The following is a 13,332-nucleotide window of genomic DNA, read 5'->3' as shown; positions in this document are numbered from 1 at the left end:
GCCCCTCCCAGGCCACCGTCTACAAGGACTGGGGCCAACATGATCACCTGGAGTCACAGGGGCTCCTCCAGACTTGTGCTAGCCCATTAAAACTTAATCGAATTTAAACTATATTAAAAAAAGTCAGTTCTTCAGCCCCACCTTAAATACACAAAGGCACATGTAGCTACCATCTCGGGTGGAGCAGATACAGAGTTTTTCCACCATTGCGGAAAGTTCTGTGCACTGTGCTGCTTTAGAAGGAAAACGAAGAGCTGAACTTTGAGTCTCCTCTGTTTACCAGAAAACAGCTGAACAAATGGAGACCTCCTTTTGGGTATGACCTCAAGAGATATTTGGGGAAAGACAAATCCCAGCTGAAATTACAAATGAGTCTAGGCATGCGGCTGTATGTTCCAGCCAATCTCCTTTTGATTAGTGAATGCCAGCAGATTACAGCTCCTTGCCCCTTCCAGACCAAAAAAATAAAAATAAAAATTTTTTTTGGCTTTCATTTCTGAGGGGCTTAATGTCGGGGGGCACTGGGTCAGGATTTCACAGCGTTGGTGAGAATGCCCCTGGCTTTCTGCAGCCGGTCAACGGTGCAGCCTCTTTACTTCTGGGCCCGTGAGCCGAAGCTTTTTTACAAAGCCTCAGCAATGAGGTATTTCTCTACTACTAGTATCAAACATGTTATGTAGTGTGTGCCCAGCGAGGTCAAGATAGAAGCGGTAGGATTATGTGTCTCAAGGCAGAGAAGGCCAAGAGGAATCAGATAGAGCAATAATAATCATGTTTGCTTTTATTGAATCTACCTTCGTTTAAGAAAAAACAGAGATTCTAATGCACTGGGTGGGCAAGGCAGAGAACAAAGTCCGAGGGCTGCAAAAATACCTTTCCTAGGGGTGTTGCTTGATTTTGGTTTTGGCCGTCTCAAAGGCAGGGAACCATGACTCCTTTTCTCCTACACTTTCTTCAAGGAGTTCCCATTGGGCTGATTAGTCCAATGATTCTGTCAAAGGCTATGAAAACCAAAAACCAAAGCAGCTGTAGGTTTCTTGGTTTCTTTCCAAGAAGGTTGGCCGCCACATCAAGAGAGATCAAGAAAGAATAACCGTGCAGCAATACCCTCATCAGCCTCCCTCTGATGAGATCTCCAAAGTATGGAGAAAATCTTAAAGGGCATTTAAAAATTAGTTCCATGGTTTCCAAGTCATTTATAGATGAGGGTGGCTGCTGTCTCACTAGAATGTCAGCTCCCTGATACCAGAGACTTCCTTCTCTGCTGTCTCCTCAGCATCTAGAACAATGCCTGGCACTTAGCAGGTACTCAGCAGATACTTGTTGAGTGAATGGATTTAAAAGCTTTAGCGGTTTATCGTCTCAACTCTAAAAACCCCCACCAGTGTTACTTAATTTTCTATCCTTTCAACAATAAAAATTTTAATCACGGGAACCTTACCTCCTTAACAAACTTAAGTGTTTCTGCGTGAGCCAAGCTCATTAACCAAATGGGTGGTGGTGGCGATGATGGTGATTCTAAGGCTGATACGGAGGCCAGTGCGCCGTGGAGCTGGGGACCCAGGTGACTGACGGGGTCAGGTCAGGCCATCCTGCCAAAGGATTAGACTCCGGTGATGCCATCCCTTTAGAGGGAAAAGGCAAGGGCTTCAGCCACAGTGCAGCAGACTGCATCCTCCCCGCCCAACAGTCCAGGGGCTCGGGGTGCCCAGCTGCACCCGCAGGCGAAATGGAATGCAGTCCTGGGAAGATCCTGGTGAGCACATCGAAGGCCTGGCAGAGACCTCAGCCTGGCTGGGGGTGGGGGGCAACAGGTTGACCAGACTGTAGACTGTGGGCTTGTTTCCTAGGTGCTGGTCTGACTCCCACCTCTGCTGAGCTGGTTCCTGAATGGGGGCACATGTGGGGACCTCTCAGGACGCCCCATCTCTGCAGGCATCTGGACAGCCTCAACATAGTAGCTGGGGGATTCAGGAGAGCCGGGGGCGAGGAGGCTTGGAGTCCAGTGTATGGATCTCCTTGGGAGGCAGAAATTCTAAGACAATCCAACTCCTCTGACTGGGGGTCTGATCCAAGGATGAGGGTGCAGGAGCCAGGTCACAGTCACACACAGAGGCAGGTCGAGCGATGCTCTTGGTCACTGGCAGGAAGGGGTCCCAAGTGGAAGGGCGTCAGGCACCTACTTGGATGGTAATTTGCCCAGGGCTCCCCAGTATGTTACTAATAATTGCTCCCAGGTTGAGTATATATTACTGTGTTTTGTTGACTGGAAGACACACCTTTTGTTTCAAACATCTTAACATCCCGAAAGTGGTCATCATCTCTCAGTGAGGTTAGGTTAAGCATAAATTCTTTCTTTCTAAATAGTACACTATGTGTATACTTGAATTTGATGCAACGCAGCACTGGCTAGGCATGGTATGGTTCCATTTATCCTCAACACCCCCTGAAGTGTGGGCTCCCACCTCCCGATGGAGGGGTAACTGCAGGGTGGCGGGGCTGTCCCTCCCCACGTCACACACTGACCAGGAGAGAAGCCTACATCCCCCGATTTCAGAGTCTCGAGCCCTTCCCCAGGGTCCACACAGCCTCCCGTGGTGGATGCTGGACCCACACCAGCAGTTCAGCTCAGAGAGCTCTCTGCCTGCGTGGTGGAGGAGGGAGCCTTTGAGATCCGAGGGGGCCTGGCTGGGGCGTGGGGCGTTCCCTGGTGGGAGCCTTGACCACAGCCATGTGGGCAGAAGGCCAGCCCTTAAGCAGCACGGGTGGGGGTGATGGGGTGAGCTGGGGGCAGGATGCCTCAAGAACCAACAGCCTCAACCACAAGGACATCTGAAACTACCCATCACTACCTCTTCACGGCAGCTCAGAGAAGTCACAGTTTGGAATGCGAGAGAGCACAGTTGGGGCAGATGAGCAAACACCTGTCATTAATCACGTTCCCACCCCTCAGCGAGCAGGAGCTAATCGGACTGTGCCGGAGAAGCGCGACCCACTCGGGTCTGCCCCCTACCAGCTGCGGCCAAGGCCCCTGGGCCTGTCACCTCTCCCCACACACACTGCCTGGACCTGGCCCACCAGCAGGCTTGCTGGCCCTTGGGGTTCCAGGCTAGGACCCTCACATTCCAGCTACCCGGTCTGCACTGCCCTTGGCTTGCTCCTGCCTCGCACCCTAGCTGAGAGGTCACCTCCGCACGGGAGATGTCCCCTGATTCCTGCGACTCGTTTCCGTTCGTCATCACGTGCCTGTGAAGCACCTCGTGAGTCTATCACGAGTAATCCCACACCTGTGTGATGCTGATGAATGTCACCTCTCTCTGCTCCGTGAGGGCAGGGCCCACAGCTGCCTTGTTAAGCTCTGCCACCCAGGGCTGGCCCTGGGCCAGGCAGGCGGAGGGCCTCCAGGACTGCTTGCTGTCGAATGCTTCCTGCAGCCAGCGAGGCCCCTGCCTGGGTGCCCGTTAGGAAACCTCTGGTCTCTGGAACCCTGAGACCTTGCTTGGCATCTGGGGAGGGCACAACTGAGCCACACTTAGCTCTTTGTCAGCTGATGTGAATGAGTTTACTTCTCTTCACACCTCTGCCTCCCCAGGAAGAAAACCAGCTTACTCTTCCCAGCATATACAGGGTACTAAGTGAGAGGCAGAAAGGTGGGGGCACTTCCTGAAGATCTGGACCCCAAGACTCTCCCCATTTGATGCCCTAGAGACTTTATATTCAACATTTAAAACTTCAAGAATCTGAGAGCCAGCAGGTGGTAATGGGCTCAACTCTTCTGTAAGATTTGATTTTAAAATTCAAAGCAATTAATCCATTTGGGGTTTCTTTTGGTATACAACATAAGGTTAAGGCCATATAAAAATTATCTTTTATAGCAAGAGCTACATGAATGTCTTGTAGTCAACCAGGAAATAATTATCACCAATTTAAAAAAAATTTCATTTCTTTATAATAATTAAACTTGTACATAGAAATACATTTAGTTTAGGCTCTTTAACTTTTTCTACCAACAGGCGCCTTCCTATATGCCACACTATTTTAATTATTGTAGTTTTATACTATGTTCTGATATACGGTCAAACTCTTTTTCTCATTTCTCTTAAAAAATTTTTTTTCTTATTTATTGTCATGTGTTTCAACGTCCACATAAATGTTAGAACCATTTGGCCAACTTTTAAAGAATTACAATAGGAATTTTCCCTGAAACTCTGTTAAAGTTAAAAAGTTAACTTAAGAATGAGCATCTCAGCCATTTTGAGAATTCTCATTCTACTTTTTAAAGTTCCACAAAATAACTTTACGTGCTTCTGTTATTTCCACAGACAAATAGATACAATTATTTTTAAGAATTTATAAAGCCAAGAAAAGTTTTATAAATTTAAAACTGAGCGAGGAGCAATTTAAACACCAGAAAATCTGAAAATACACAAAGAGCTTATCAAACAATATAGAAGAGAGACTCTTAGCCAAACCAAATGAAACCCATTAAAACTAGACAGGCTGTGTGCCTGAATGGAATTTCACCATTAACTACCATTTATCCCATTTAATTAGTATTTTCCCAACACACAATAACTTGCACTAAAATACCGTTCTCTCGCCTTGAAATTTCTAATTATTGTTGCGAACCACACCATTACGCCTCTCCACTGCTTTCTCCATCTTTCATGCCATTTAAGCGGCAAGATTTTCAATTATCTACAGAGGACGGACAGCGATACCTTTAAGGAAGGGGCATAATGTGCAACTCAATTTCTCTAAAGGCCAGGAGAGATCATTTTTCGTCAGAACAAACACACTTGGTCTTTCATCTTTTTTTTTTTTTTTGCAAATAAAGAATAAAACAGGTTATTTAAGACATCCATTTAAATGCAAATTTTGATATCCCAAGAGAAAAATGTTAATCATTTAAACAGACAGGATTATCTCCCACCCTTGCCATATCCCCTCCTCTTCCAAGTTCTAGACAATGCAGCCTCAGCCCACATAAGTTTAAGTCAGCCAGGAGTCCTTAGGTGTTTAAGAGCTCCATGTGAGTGGAGAAGCCTGAAGCAAAGAGAGTAACTTTTCCTCCTTTCGAAAAAGGGAATGGAAAGGGGAAAGAATAATATCAAGCATCTCCGATGAGTCAGGCATCTATATATTTCTGCTAATTTGGTGGTCACAACTGTCTTGCAAGAGGGATTATCATCCTCATAGATAGATGGGGAAGCTGATGCTTGGACAGATGAAGCAGCTTGCCCAGCTGGAGGGTGACCCGGTTCCCAGGTCCTGGCCCAGACTCACCCAGCATCCCCATGCCGAGCATGAACGCGTCCATGGTGTAAGGCAGTCCCCGGGCCCGGCCTCTCGTCCCAGGTGGGAACATGACTTCCTTCGGCTGAGCTTTCTTACATTCTACCTGTTAAACAGAAAGGCGAACAAATGAGATGCAAATGAATTCCATGTAAATGTCAAATGCAGGACTGATCTGGTTACAGCTAAGTTATTTTTAGCCTCGCTCCTTACTCACTGTAAAAATAGCCACGCCGAGTAAATGACCTGCAAAACAAATACTAAAGAAAACACACCACTTGTACAAATCCTGTTTTAAAGTAAAACCTACAAGGATGAGACTGGGTTTGGAGGGGCGGCCAGGACGTCAGCTGAAGAGGCATAGGCGTGGGTTGGAGCTCAGATTGAAACCTGTGCAGAAGGCAGGAGAGGTAAGGAGACTGGCAATGGCTGCTGGGTGCATCTGTGAATAGTAACAACAGCAACAGCAATAATCCATCATGATTATGCGGCCCTTTACACGCTTACACATTTCTCTCAGGCTCTATCAGGTCAGTCACTCTTCATATCAGGCCATCTGATCCTGTCTCTCACTAAACAGACTGGCTAGTTAAGACCAACCTACACAGCGTATTAAGAAGCAGAGACATTACTTTGCCAACAAAGGTCTGTCTAGTCAAGGCTTTGGTTTTCCCAGTGGTCATGTATGGATGTGATAGCTGGACTATAAAGAAAGCTAAGCACAGAAGAATTGATGCTTTTGAACTGTGGTGTTGGAGAAGACTCTTGAGAGTCCCTGGGACTGCGAGGAGATCCAACCAGTCCATCCTAAAGGAAATCAGTCCTGAATATTAATTGGAAAGACTAATGTTGAAGCTGAAACTCATTGGAGTTTGGCCACCTGATATGAAGAACTGACTCATTGGAAAACACCCTGATGCTGGGAAAGATTGAAGGTGGGAGGAAAAGGGGACGACAGAGGATGAGATGGCTGGATGGCATCACCGACTCAATGGACATGAGTTTGAGTAAGCTCTGAGAGTTGGTGATGGACAAGGAGGCCTGGTATGCTGCGGTCCAGGGGTTTGCAAACAGTCAGACATGACTGAGTGACTGAACTAAAGTTGTCTTAAAAAAAAAAAAAGTTGTCTTAGCTTCGTTTCATACATGAGAAAACCAAGCATCCAAAGGCTTGTGAAACCCACTTATAAGCCATATCCCAGTAGGTGAGGGCTAGGAAGTTGGATTTTTAAAATTTCTAGGTCAGTGATGCCACCACCTCCTTAAAACCTGCCTCAGCACACTCCCACGGAAGTAATAAGATTAAACACGGATTTACTTTGCAGCTATGTCTTCAAGTGGTTGCTAATCTTTCCTTTCTGTTTCCCCCTCTGCCTCCAAAACTTCTCAATCCTATTCTGCTCACATCCAGCAGTCGTTTATTTAGCAACCTTAATGGTACGTAAGGCAAACCCCAGGAAGGAAGTGAAGCTGTTGCCTGCTGAAGCTCCTACACCGTTATTTCACTAGTGTTCTTTAGGCCCTTGCTCAGCGCTTATGTGCTTTCAGTTTACAGGCAGACTTAACAAGCACTGCTAGAAGGTAATCAGTCCCATTGCTGATGAAGACGGAATGTTGTAGGGCAAGGCAGGGGTGCTTAAAGCTCCAAAACCGGACAGCACGCCAGCCTGGTGGTGGTACAGAAAAGACAAGATTCGGGTATCTTTCACTAAAAGGCAATCTGGGGCCATCTGGCATAGGAGCCGAAACCCCACATTGATCAACAGCTGCTGAGGGGTCACTACCACACAGACAATCACTATTGCTCACGGCACAACTGAGAGATGAAGAAAAAGTTAAAATTGTGCGTGATGTGCTTCATTTTAAAAAGGACCTACACAGGTTATCCATTCTAGAGACATTCTCATTCCAAACACTTCAATTAAAAAATAGTTTGATGCTTAAGGCTAGGGGAAGCTTTAATTACCTAAAATATTAACTCCTCTTTCTTCAAAGATGCTGGATAATAAGTATTACTGTTGCTCTTCAAAGAGTGATAACCACACGTTTTTAAAAGATGGACAAAATGAGTCAACATTCATGACTGATACGTTTAATACAAAGAGTTTTTCTAGATTAAGAGGAATGAGCATCCCCAAAGAGAGATGGGTAAAGGACACGAACAGGCAACTCACAAAAGTGCAATAAAGAAGCATAGATTCCCGAATGAGACATTATCTCTCGCCAACCAGACTGACTGCAATGAAAGGATTATTTGATGTCAGAGTCCCTGAGAGTATGGGGAATAGGGGTGGAAATTGGCAAATATTTTTCTGGAGGGCAACCTGATGAATAGTAAAAGCCGTAAATGCACACATCCTGTGACCAGTAATCCTACGTACAGGGATTTATCCCACAGGGATGAGGCTATTCACCACAAGTGTTAATTATAATTTTTTTTTCAAAAGGAAATACAAACACTCCAAGAACGGAGAGTCAGGCTGAGTTTGGCTCACCCAAGCTGACTGAAAGCTATGCAGAGACGGAGAAGGAGGCTGATAGGAATACACACGGGTACTGGAAAACCCTCAGTCCTGGGTGAACCAGGATGGTTGGTCTCCTGAACTGCAAGAGGTGGGGAAAAAAGCAAGTGACAGGGGAAAAAAAGCAAGTGTATATACCACACATGGGAAAAATAGTAAAAAGCAAATCACACCAAATTCGTCTTGAGTGAGTTTGTGCTTTATTTCCATTGTGCATTCTTTGAAAGAAATTAAAACAATTAAAAGAAATTCTTTAAAAGAAATTATTAATTTACTGGCGGCACTGGGTCTCAGTGGCGGCACACAGGATCTTTCATCATGGTGTGTGGGTTTAGCTGTCTTGCAGCGTGTGGAATCTTAGCTCCCAGACCAAGAATCAAACCCGCGTCCCTGCACTGGAGGGCGAATTCTTCACCATCGGACCACCAGGGAAGCCCCTCCCTTGTACATGCTGCCATTATTCCTTAATTCTCCCAGCTTTTTTTTGCTTTGAGCCTTACTCTTGCAAGCGGGGTGGGGTGATTTGTAGGAAATAAAATTCACGAGAATCGAGTCTTTCAGATGCCTCTCCAAAGCGCAGGGTTGACGCTGTGCTCCTGGAGTCCAGGTCTCACCCTTGGGCCTCAGAAGCAGGCTGAGAAGCCGCATCTGGAAGTGCCTGCCCAGGCCTGGGGAGACGGGTGTGCTGTGCAGAGGCAGACAGATAATTACATGACGCCAACACCAGGCTCTGGAACAACACGCTAAGCGGCTCGCTTCCTAATAGTCCTATCGGTGACAGTCTACCGCACTGTCTTATGAAAATCTGCTGCCTGTTTCCAGGCAACCTGATCAACGAAATTTCAGGTTTAAACAGTTTTCACTTGGGAAACATAAAGGTTAACTGACTGTAATGGGAGTATGTTCAACAAACCCACCTACTCTTCCTCTCGCTGAACGGGGCGGGCAGCTCTGCTGGGCCCTGCTCTGTCTCGTCTCGCAGCTCTGGCTGCCTGGGTTCTGGCAACCCCCTGCCGCCCGCCGTGTCAACGGTGAGGGCTCCCGGGGACCTGAGTGACAGGACAGGCAGCCGTCACCGCAGGGGGCCTGGCCTGGCTCAGCTGGCACTGAGAGCTTCTCGAAGGGTTCCGCAGGGCCAGGGGGCCTGACCCCCACCCCACCTCCTCTGACGGTCTGGGATGGAGGGAGCACACAGAAGGGGAAAGGCGCACAGATCATGGATCCGTGTCCTTGCAGTGGGCCAGGGGCTTGCTGAGGATGCCACTGTGGCCTTCGCCCACCAGACTGGCCGAAGCCTCGTGTCTCCCACCAGACTGAGTGTTCAGGTCAAGGATCAGGGTCGGCCTCTACTTCCTGGTTCCTCCGAGAGCGGGGACTAACCTGCATGCCCCTTAGGGTCAAGGAGATGCAACCACTTAATGCCACAGTGCTGAGGAGTGCGGTGTGCCCAGTGAGCACCAGGTGGAAGGGGTGCAGAGACACATAAGGTGTATAAGGCAGAGTCCTGGCCACTGTCTGTCGGTCTGCGAAAGGAGCAGGTCCTGACTGCGCTGTTCTCCCAACACAGGCCAACACTCATTGCCCAACCTTGTCACTTCTGGGCCTGTCGGCCTCCGCAGCTTCTTGAATTGGTGGACATTTGAGTCAACCCATTACCACTATTTCCCCACGGGGTCCTGGGCAGAGCGGAGAACGTGGCTTGAGCACTGAAGTCAGAAGCCCAACGGGGGAACCCTGCGCATCTCTGCAGCTTGGTGCACGTGGCCACCTGGCCGCAGGCTGTCCCAGTTTCCAACTGCCGTGCGACCAACTCCCCCCACACTTGGTGGCTCTGAGCACTAATTTATCTTCCTTCCTGGGCTTCTGAGTGCGAACTGGGCCCAGCGGGGCTATTGCTTGTGGTCAACCGTGTAGTTGTGGTCAGACGGTGGCTGGGGCAGCAGCCAGAGAAAGCCTGCCTCAGGGGAGGGCCAAGAGGCCCTTCTCCTTCCCACGGCGGGCAGTGGACACTGCTTTGGCAGGCACCGTTCACCATGGCTTCTCTGGGGCACACAGGCTTCTCCCCAGCATGGGGGCGGAGACCCAAGAGAGAGTGTCCGAAAACCATGAGCACCCCAAGGGACCACGGCAGAAGCCGCCCAGCTTCCCACAACCCCGCCTTGGGTGTCACGGCTACTTCCACCACCTGCTACTGGTTACACTGGGCCAGCCTGGATCCAGTGTGGGAGAGGAACATAGTGAGCACACAGGACGGTGGGACCCATGGCGACGGGCTGGCTGGGGGCGGTGGGCACCGAGAGCTGCCTTCACCACGGGGCCCAAGGCAGGGCACAGAAGTTTCCCTCCCAGGGCAGCCCTGGAGATGCCCGTCTGGCTCTGGGTAAACAGAAGCAAAACGGGAGTGGTTCTCCTGGGGATCAGCTCTCCAACTCCTTCAGTGCCATCCCTCTGGGTAAGAGCCCCTCGTTGACGGTAAATGCTCCCACCACCTACCCGAAGTGCTTGCTCTTGGGCAGGCCTGGGGAGGGGGTCCCGTCTGAGGAAGGAACACCTCCAAGGCTTGGGTCTCCCCAAATCAACAGCTCAGACCCCACCTCCGCGGCTTCTCACCATTGCTGGCACTGCTGCTGCTTCAGCTGGCGGCTAGACAACGGCGCCTGGGGGTGCGGCAGGAGGTGGCGCAGGGGATTCCAGGTGGGTCTGCGCTCGCAGGAAGCCTCCGAGGCCACCTGTGACCGACTGCTCACGCCAGGAAAATGAGGTCTCCCATTTCAACTTTCACGGCTGGCAAAGCCAGCAAGTAAGCCCACACCGGGATCCAGACGCCAGCGATGTGCCAACCCCTGGAGCTTCATGAGTCTGCTTTAGAGTTCCAAACATGCTGCTGTGCTTGGCCAACTCACCTTGCAGGAGAGGGTGTGGCTTCTCTGCAGCCCTGCGGTGACAGGCTTAGAAGGAAGCCCGTCTTCAAAAACAGGACAGCTAAGGCGGCCGGCCGTCCAGAGGGCGAATCGGAGCCCTGCGAGCCTGATGCGTGGTCTCCAGCCCTCTGCGCGGGCTGCTCGCTGTGCGGGGTGCCTCTGCCTCTGCCCGTCGGAGCCAAAGCAGCGAGGAGGTCTACTGTTTCTAATGCTCTACTTTGAAACAATTTCAAAAGGACAGCGCAGAGGACACTGCACAACCTTTTCTGATAGCTCAGCTGGTAAAGAATCCACCTGCAGTGCAGGAGACCCCGGTTCGATTCCTGGGTTGGGAAGATCCGCTGGAGAAGGGATAGGCTACCCACTCCAGTATTCTTGGGCTTCCCTTGTGGCTCAGCTGGTAAAGAATCCACCTGCAAGGCGGGAGACCTGGGTTCGATCTCTGGGTTGGGAAGATTCCCTGGAGAAGGGAACAGCTACCCGCTCCAGTATTCTGGCCTGGAGAATTCCAGGGGCTGCATATAGTCCATGGGGTCGCAAAGAGCTGGACACGACCGAGGGACTTTCACTCTCACACCCTTTATCAGTCATCTGTTGTGAATGCTTCATGCCTTCTGCTTTGTCATTTGCACACTCTTTGTTGCTAACCATGAATTTTTTCCGGAACCATCTGAGAGTAGCTGCATACATTACACTTTGCATTTCCTGAACATAAAGATGTTTTCTTATGTGAGCACAGTGCGGTTAGCAACCTCAGGACATTTATTATCTACGAAGTACTTGTATCCAACTGCCTTCCATGTTCCTGTTCTGCCAGTGGCCCCAACGATCCCTGTACTGCGAACGGACAGCACACAGCAGGAAGCTGAGGCCCAGGACGTCACACGCGGCACCGGCGTTGCAGAACCATGAGTGGGGAGACTGGGTTTGAACCCAGGCCCGCCTGGTATCCTGGCCCAACCAGGGCAGCAGGCCCTGTGCCACCCTCGCTTGGGGGATGGGCAGGCGGCGGGGGGTGCGACTTGGCACTGACTTTGGAGACAGTGCCGGGGCTGCAGCGGGGACTCTCCTGCAGCCAGTCTCAGTGGCTGCCCGCGCCCCATGGGCCCGCAGCCCGCACAGAGGCCAGCTCCCACCGGGCACCTTCTGGCAGAGACGGGCGGCCCAAGGAGGACGCCCAGGCCTGAGACGTGAAACGGCGTTTGTCCTCTCGCCGTCTCTACACAAACGGCCCGTCAGCACGTGCCCCAGGGCGGGGTCTCAGCCTGGGGAAACCCAGCCCCGCGCCCGCGGCCTTGGCTTGCCACGCAGCACAAGGGCGCTCTGTGCGGCTTGAAGGGGCCAGTGTCTGCAGCTCCGATTCCTCCCCCACAACGGTCACGTAAGCAAGGACTTATCCTCCAGGGACAGAGGGGTCGACTTCAAAGGATGAAGGTCCACGGCTGCGCAGAGACTGACCTGGGCCATCGGGCTGGCGGGAGGGCAGGGGAGGGCCACAGTGGTGGGCGGGCCTCTCGGGGTGGCTGGGCACCGGGGGGGATGGCTGGTGGCTTCTGCTGTAGGCGCCATCCTTCTGCCGTAGGCGCCATCCTTCTGCGGAGCTCCCCGCAAAAGATGCCTGGCCACGGGCAAGAAGCCGCACCCCCTCCCCAGCTGGGCTCTGTGGGCTCCGGGCAGGCCCTGTGCCTCTGAAGCCCCACGTGGACACCACCTCCCACTCTGAGTGGAAGGGCTGAAGACCCTCAGATATAAGCATTCTGGGGTCCCAGCTCAAGCAGGCAGGTCCCCCGTGTTTCCAGTGAGGCAGGAGAGCTGAGCCGCCCCCTGAAGCCCCACAAGGCGCCCGTCACGGTGTCCCTGGCTCAGCCTTCTCCCCCCACCCGCTGCTCTCTCACGCTGTGTCCGCCAGTCACAAGCTGCTCCAGACACGCCAGGAGGGGGGCCCTCACGGGGCTCTGGCCTTCAGGAACCCGCAGAGCAAGACAAAGCCCGGGTGAGCTCCTCAGAGGGGAGCCAAGTCCCCCACCCCGCCTTGGGCCTGGTGCCGGAACCAGCCTTAAGAGCATGGAATGTGCTGGCGAGCGCGTGGCCGTGGCAGATGAAGACATGGGCCCCCTTCGCCGTTGCTCCCAGCTTCGGGGCGGCCGTCGGCTGAGGGCCTGGCTGTAGACACGCACGCTGGAGGCCCTGGTGGCTGCCCTGAGGAGACCCAGGCCTGGACTCCAGCGGGGCGGGGCGTCTAGCCATCCTGCTGCACCCACCTCACCAGAGCCAGCTCTTCTGCCCTCTGCAAACACAGGAGGACCCTCAGCTGGGTGACCAGCCACGGTGAGCGGAAGGAAGGTCTGCGTGCACTCGCCGCCCTTTCTCGCTGCCTGACATCTCCACCAGGCACTGCCCTTGCAGACGGCCTCCAGACGGTCCACTGGTACGGAAGACTTGTCCTGCTGCAAGGCGAAGGGGCCCCCACCTATAGGTGACCCCCTACTCCCGATGGGCTTTAAGGCGGTGGGTGTTACTGTTCAAACTGAAATAGAAATGCCAGCCTGGGAGGCGAAGAAGGCCAGCGGAAGCATCTACCTTCAAAGGACGCA

The 13,332-nt window shown here is 51.7% G+C and overlaps 1 protein-coding gene across 4 annotated transcripts in view; it reads right to left on the bottom strand.

The window, feature by feature from the left end:
* MSI2 (musashi RNA binding protein 2) overlaps positions 1-13,332 on the bottom strand; it is a 409,668-nt gene that overhangs the window by 50,199 nt on the left and 346,137 nt on the right. For all 4 annotated transcript variants that reach the window (XM_052657188.1, XM_052657186.1, XM_052657187.1 and 1 more), the window contains exon 9: positions 5,287-5,401. In XM_052657188.1, the coding sequence (XP_052513148.1) occupies positions 5,287-5,401 (115 nt within the window). The remainder of the gene's footprint in view (positions 1-5,286; positions 5,402-13,332) is intronic.

Source organism: Budorcas taxicolor, chromosome 19 (assembly GCF_023091745.1).
Source record: "Budorcas taxicolor isolate Tak-1 chromosome 19, Takin1.1, whole genome shotgun sequence".
Classification (NCBI taxonomy): Eukaryota; Metazoa; Chordata; class Mammalia; order Artiodactyla; family Bovidae; genus Budorcas; species Budorcas taxicolor.
The sequence above is the reverse complement of the archived record's forward strand: the minus strand, read 5'-3'. Positions and strand labels throughout refer to the sequence as shown.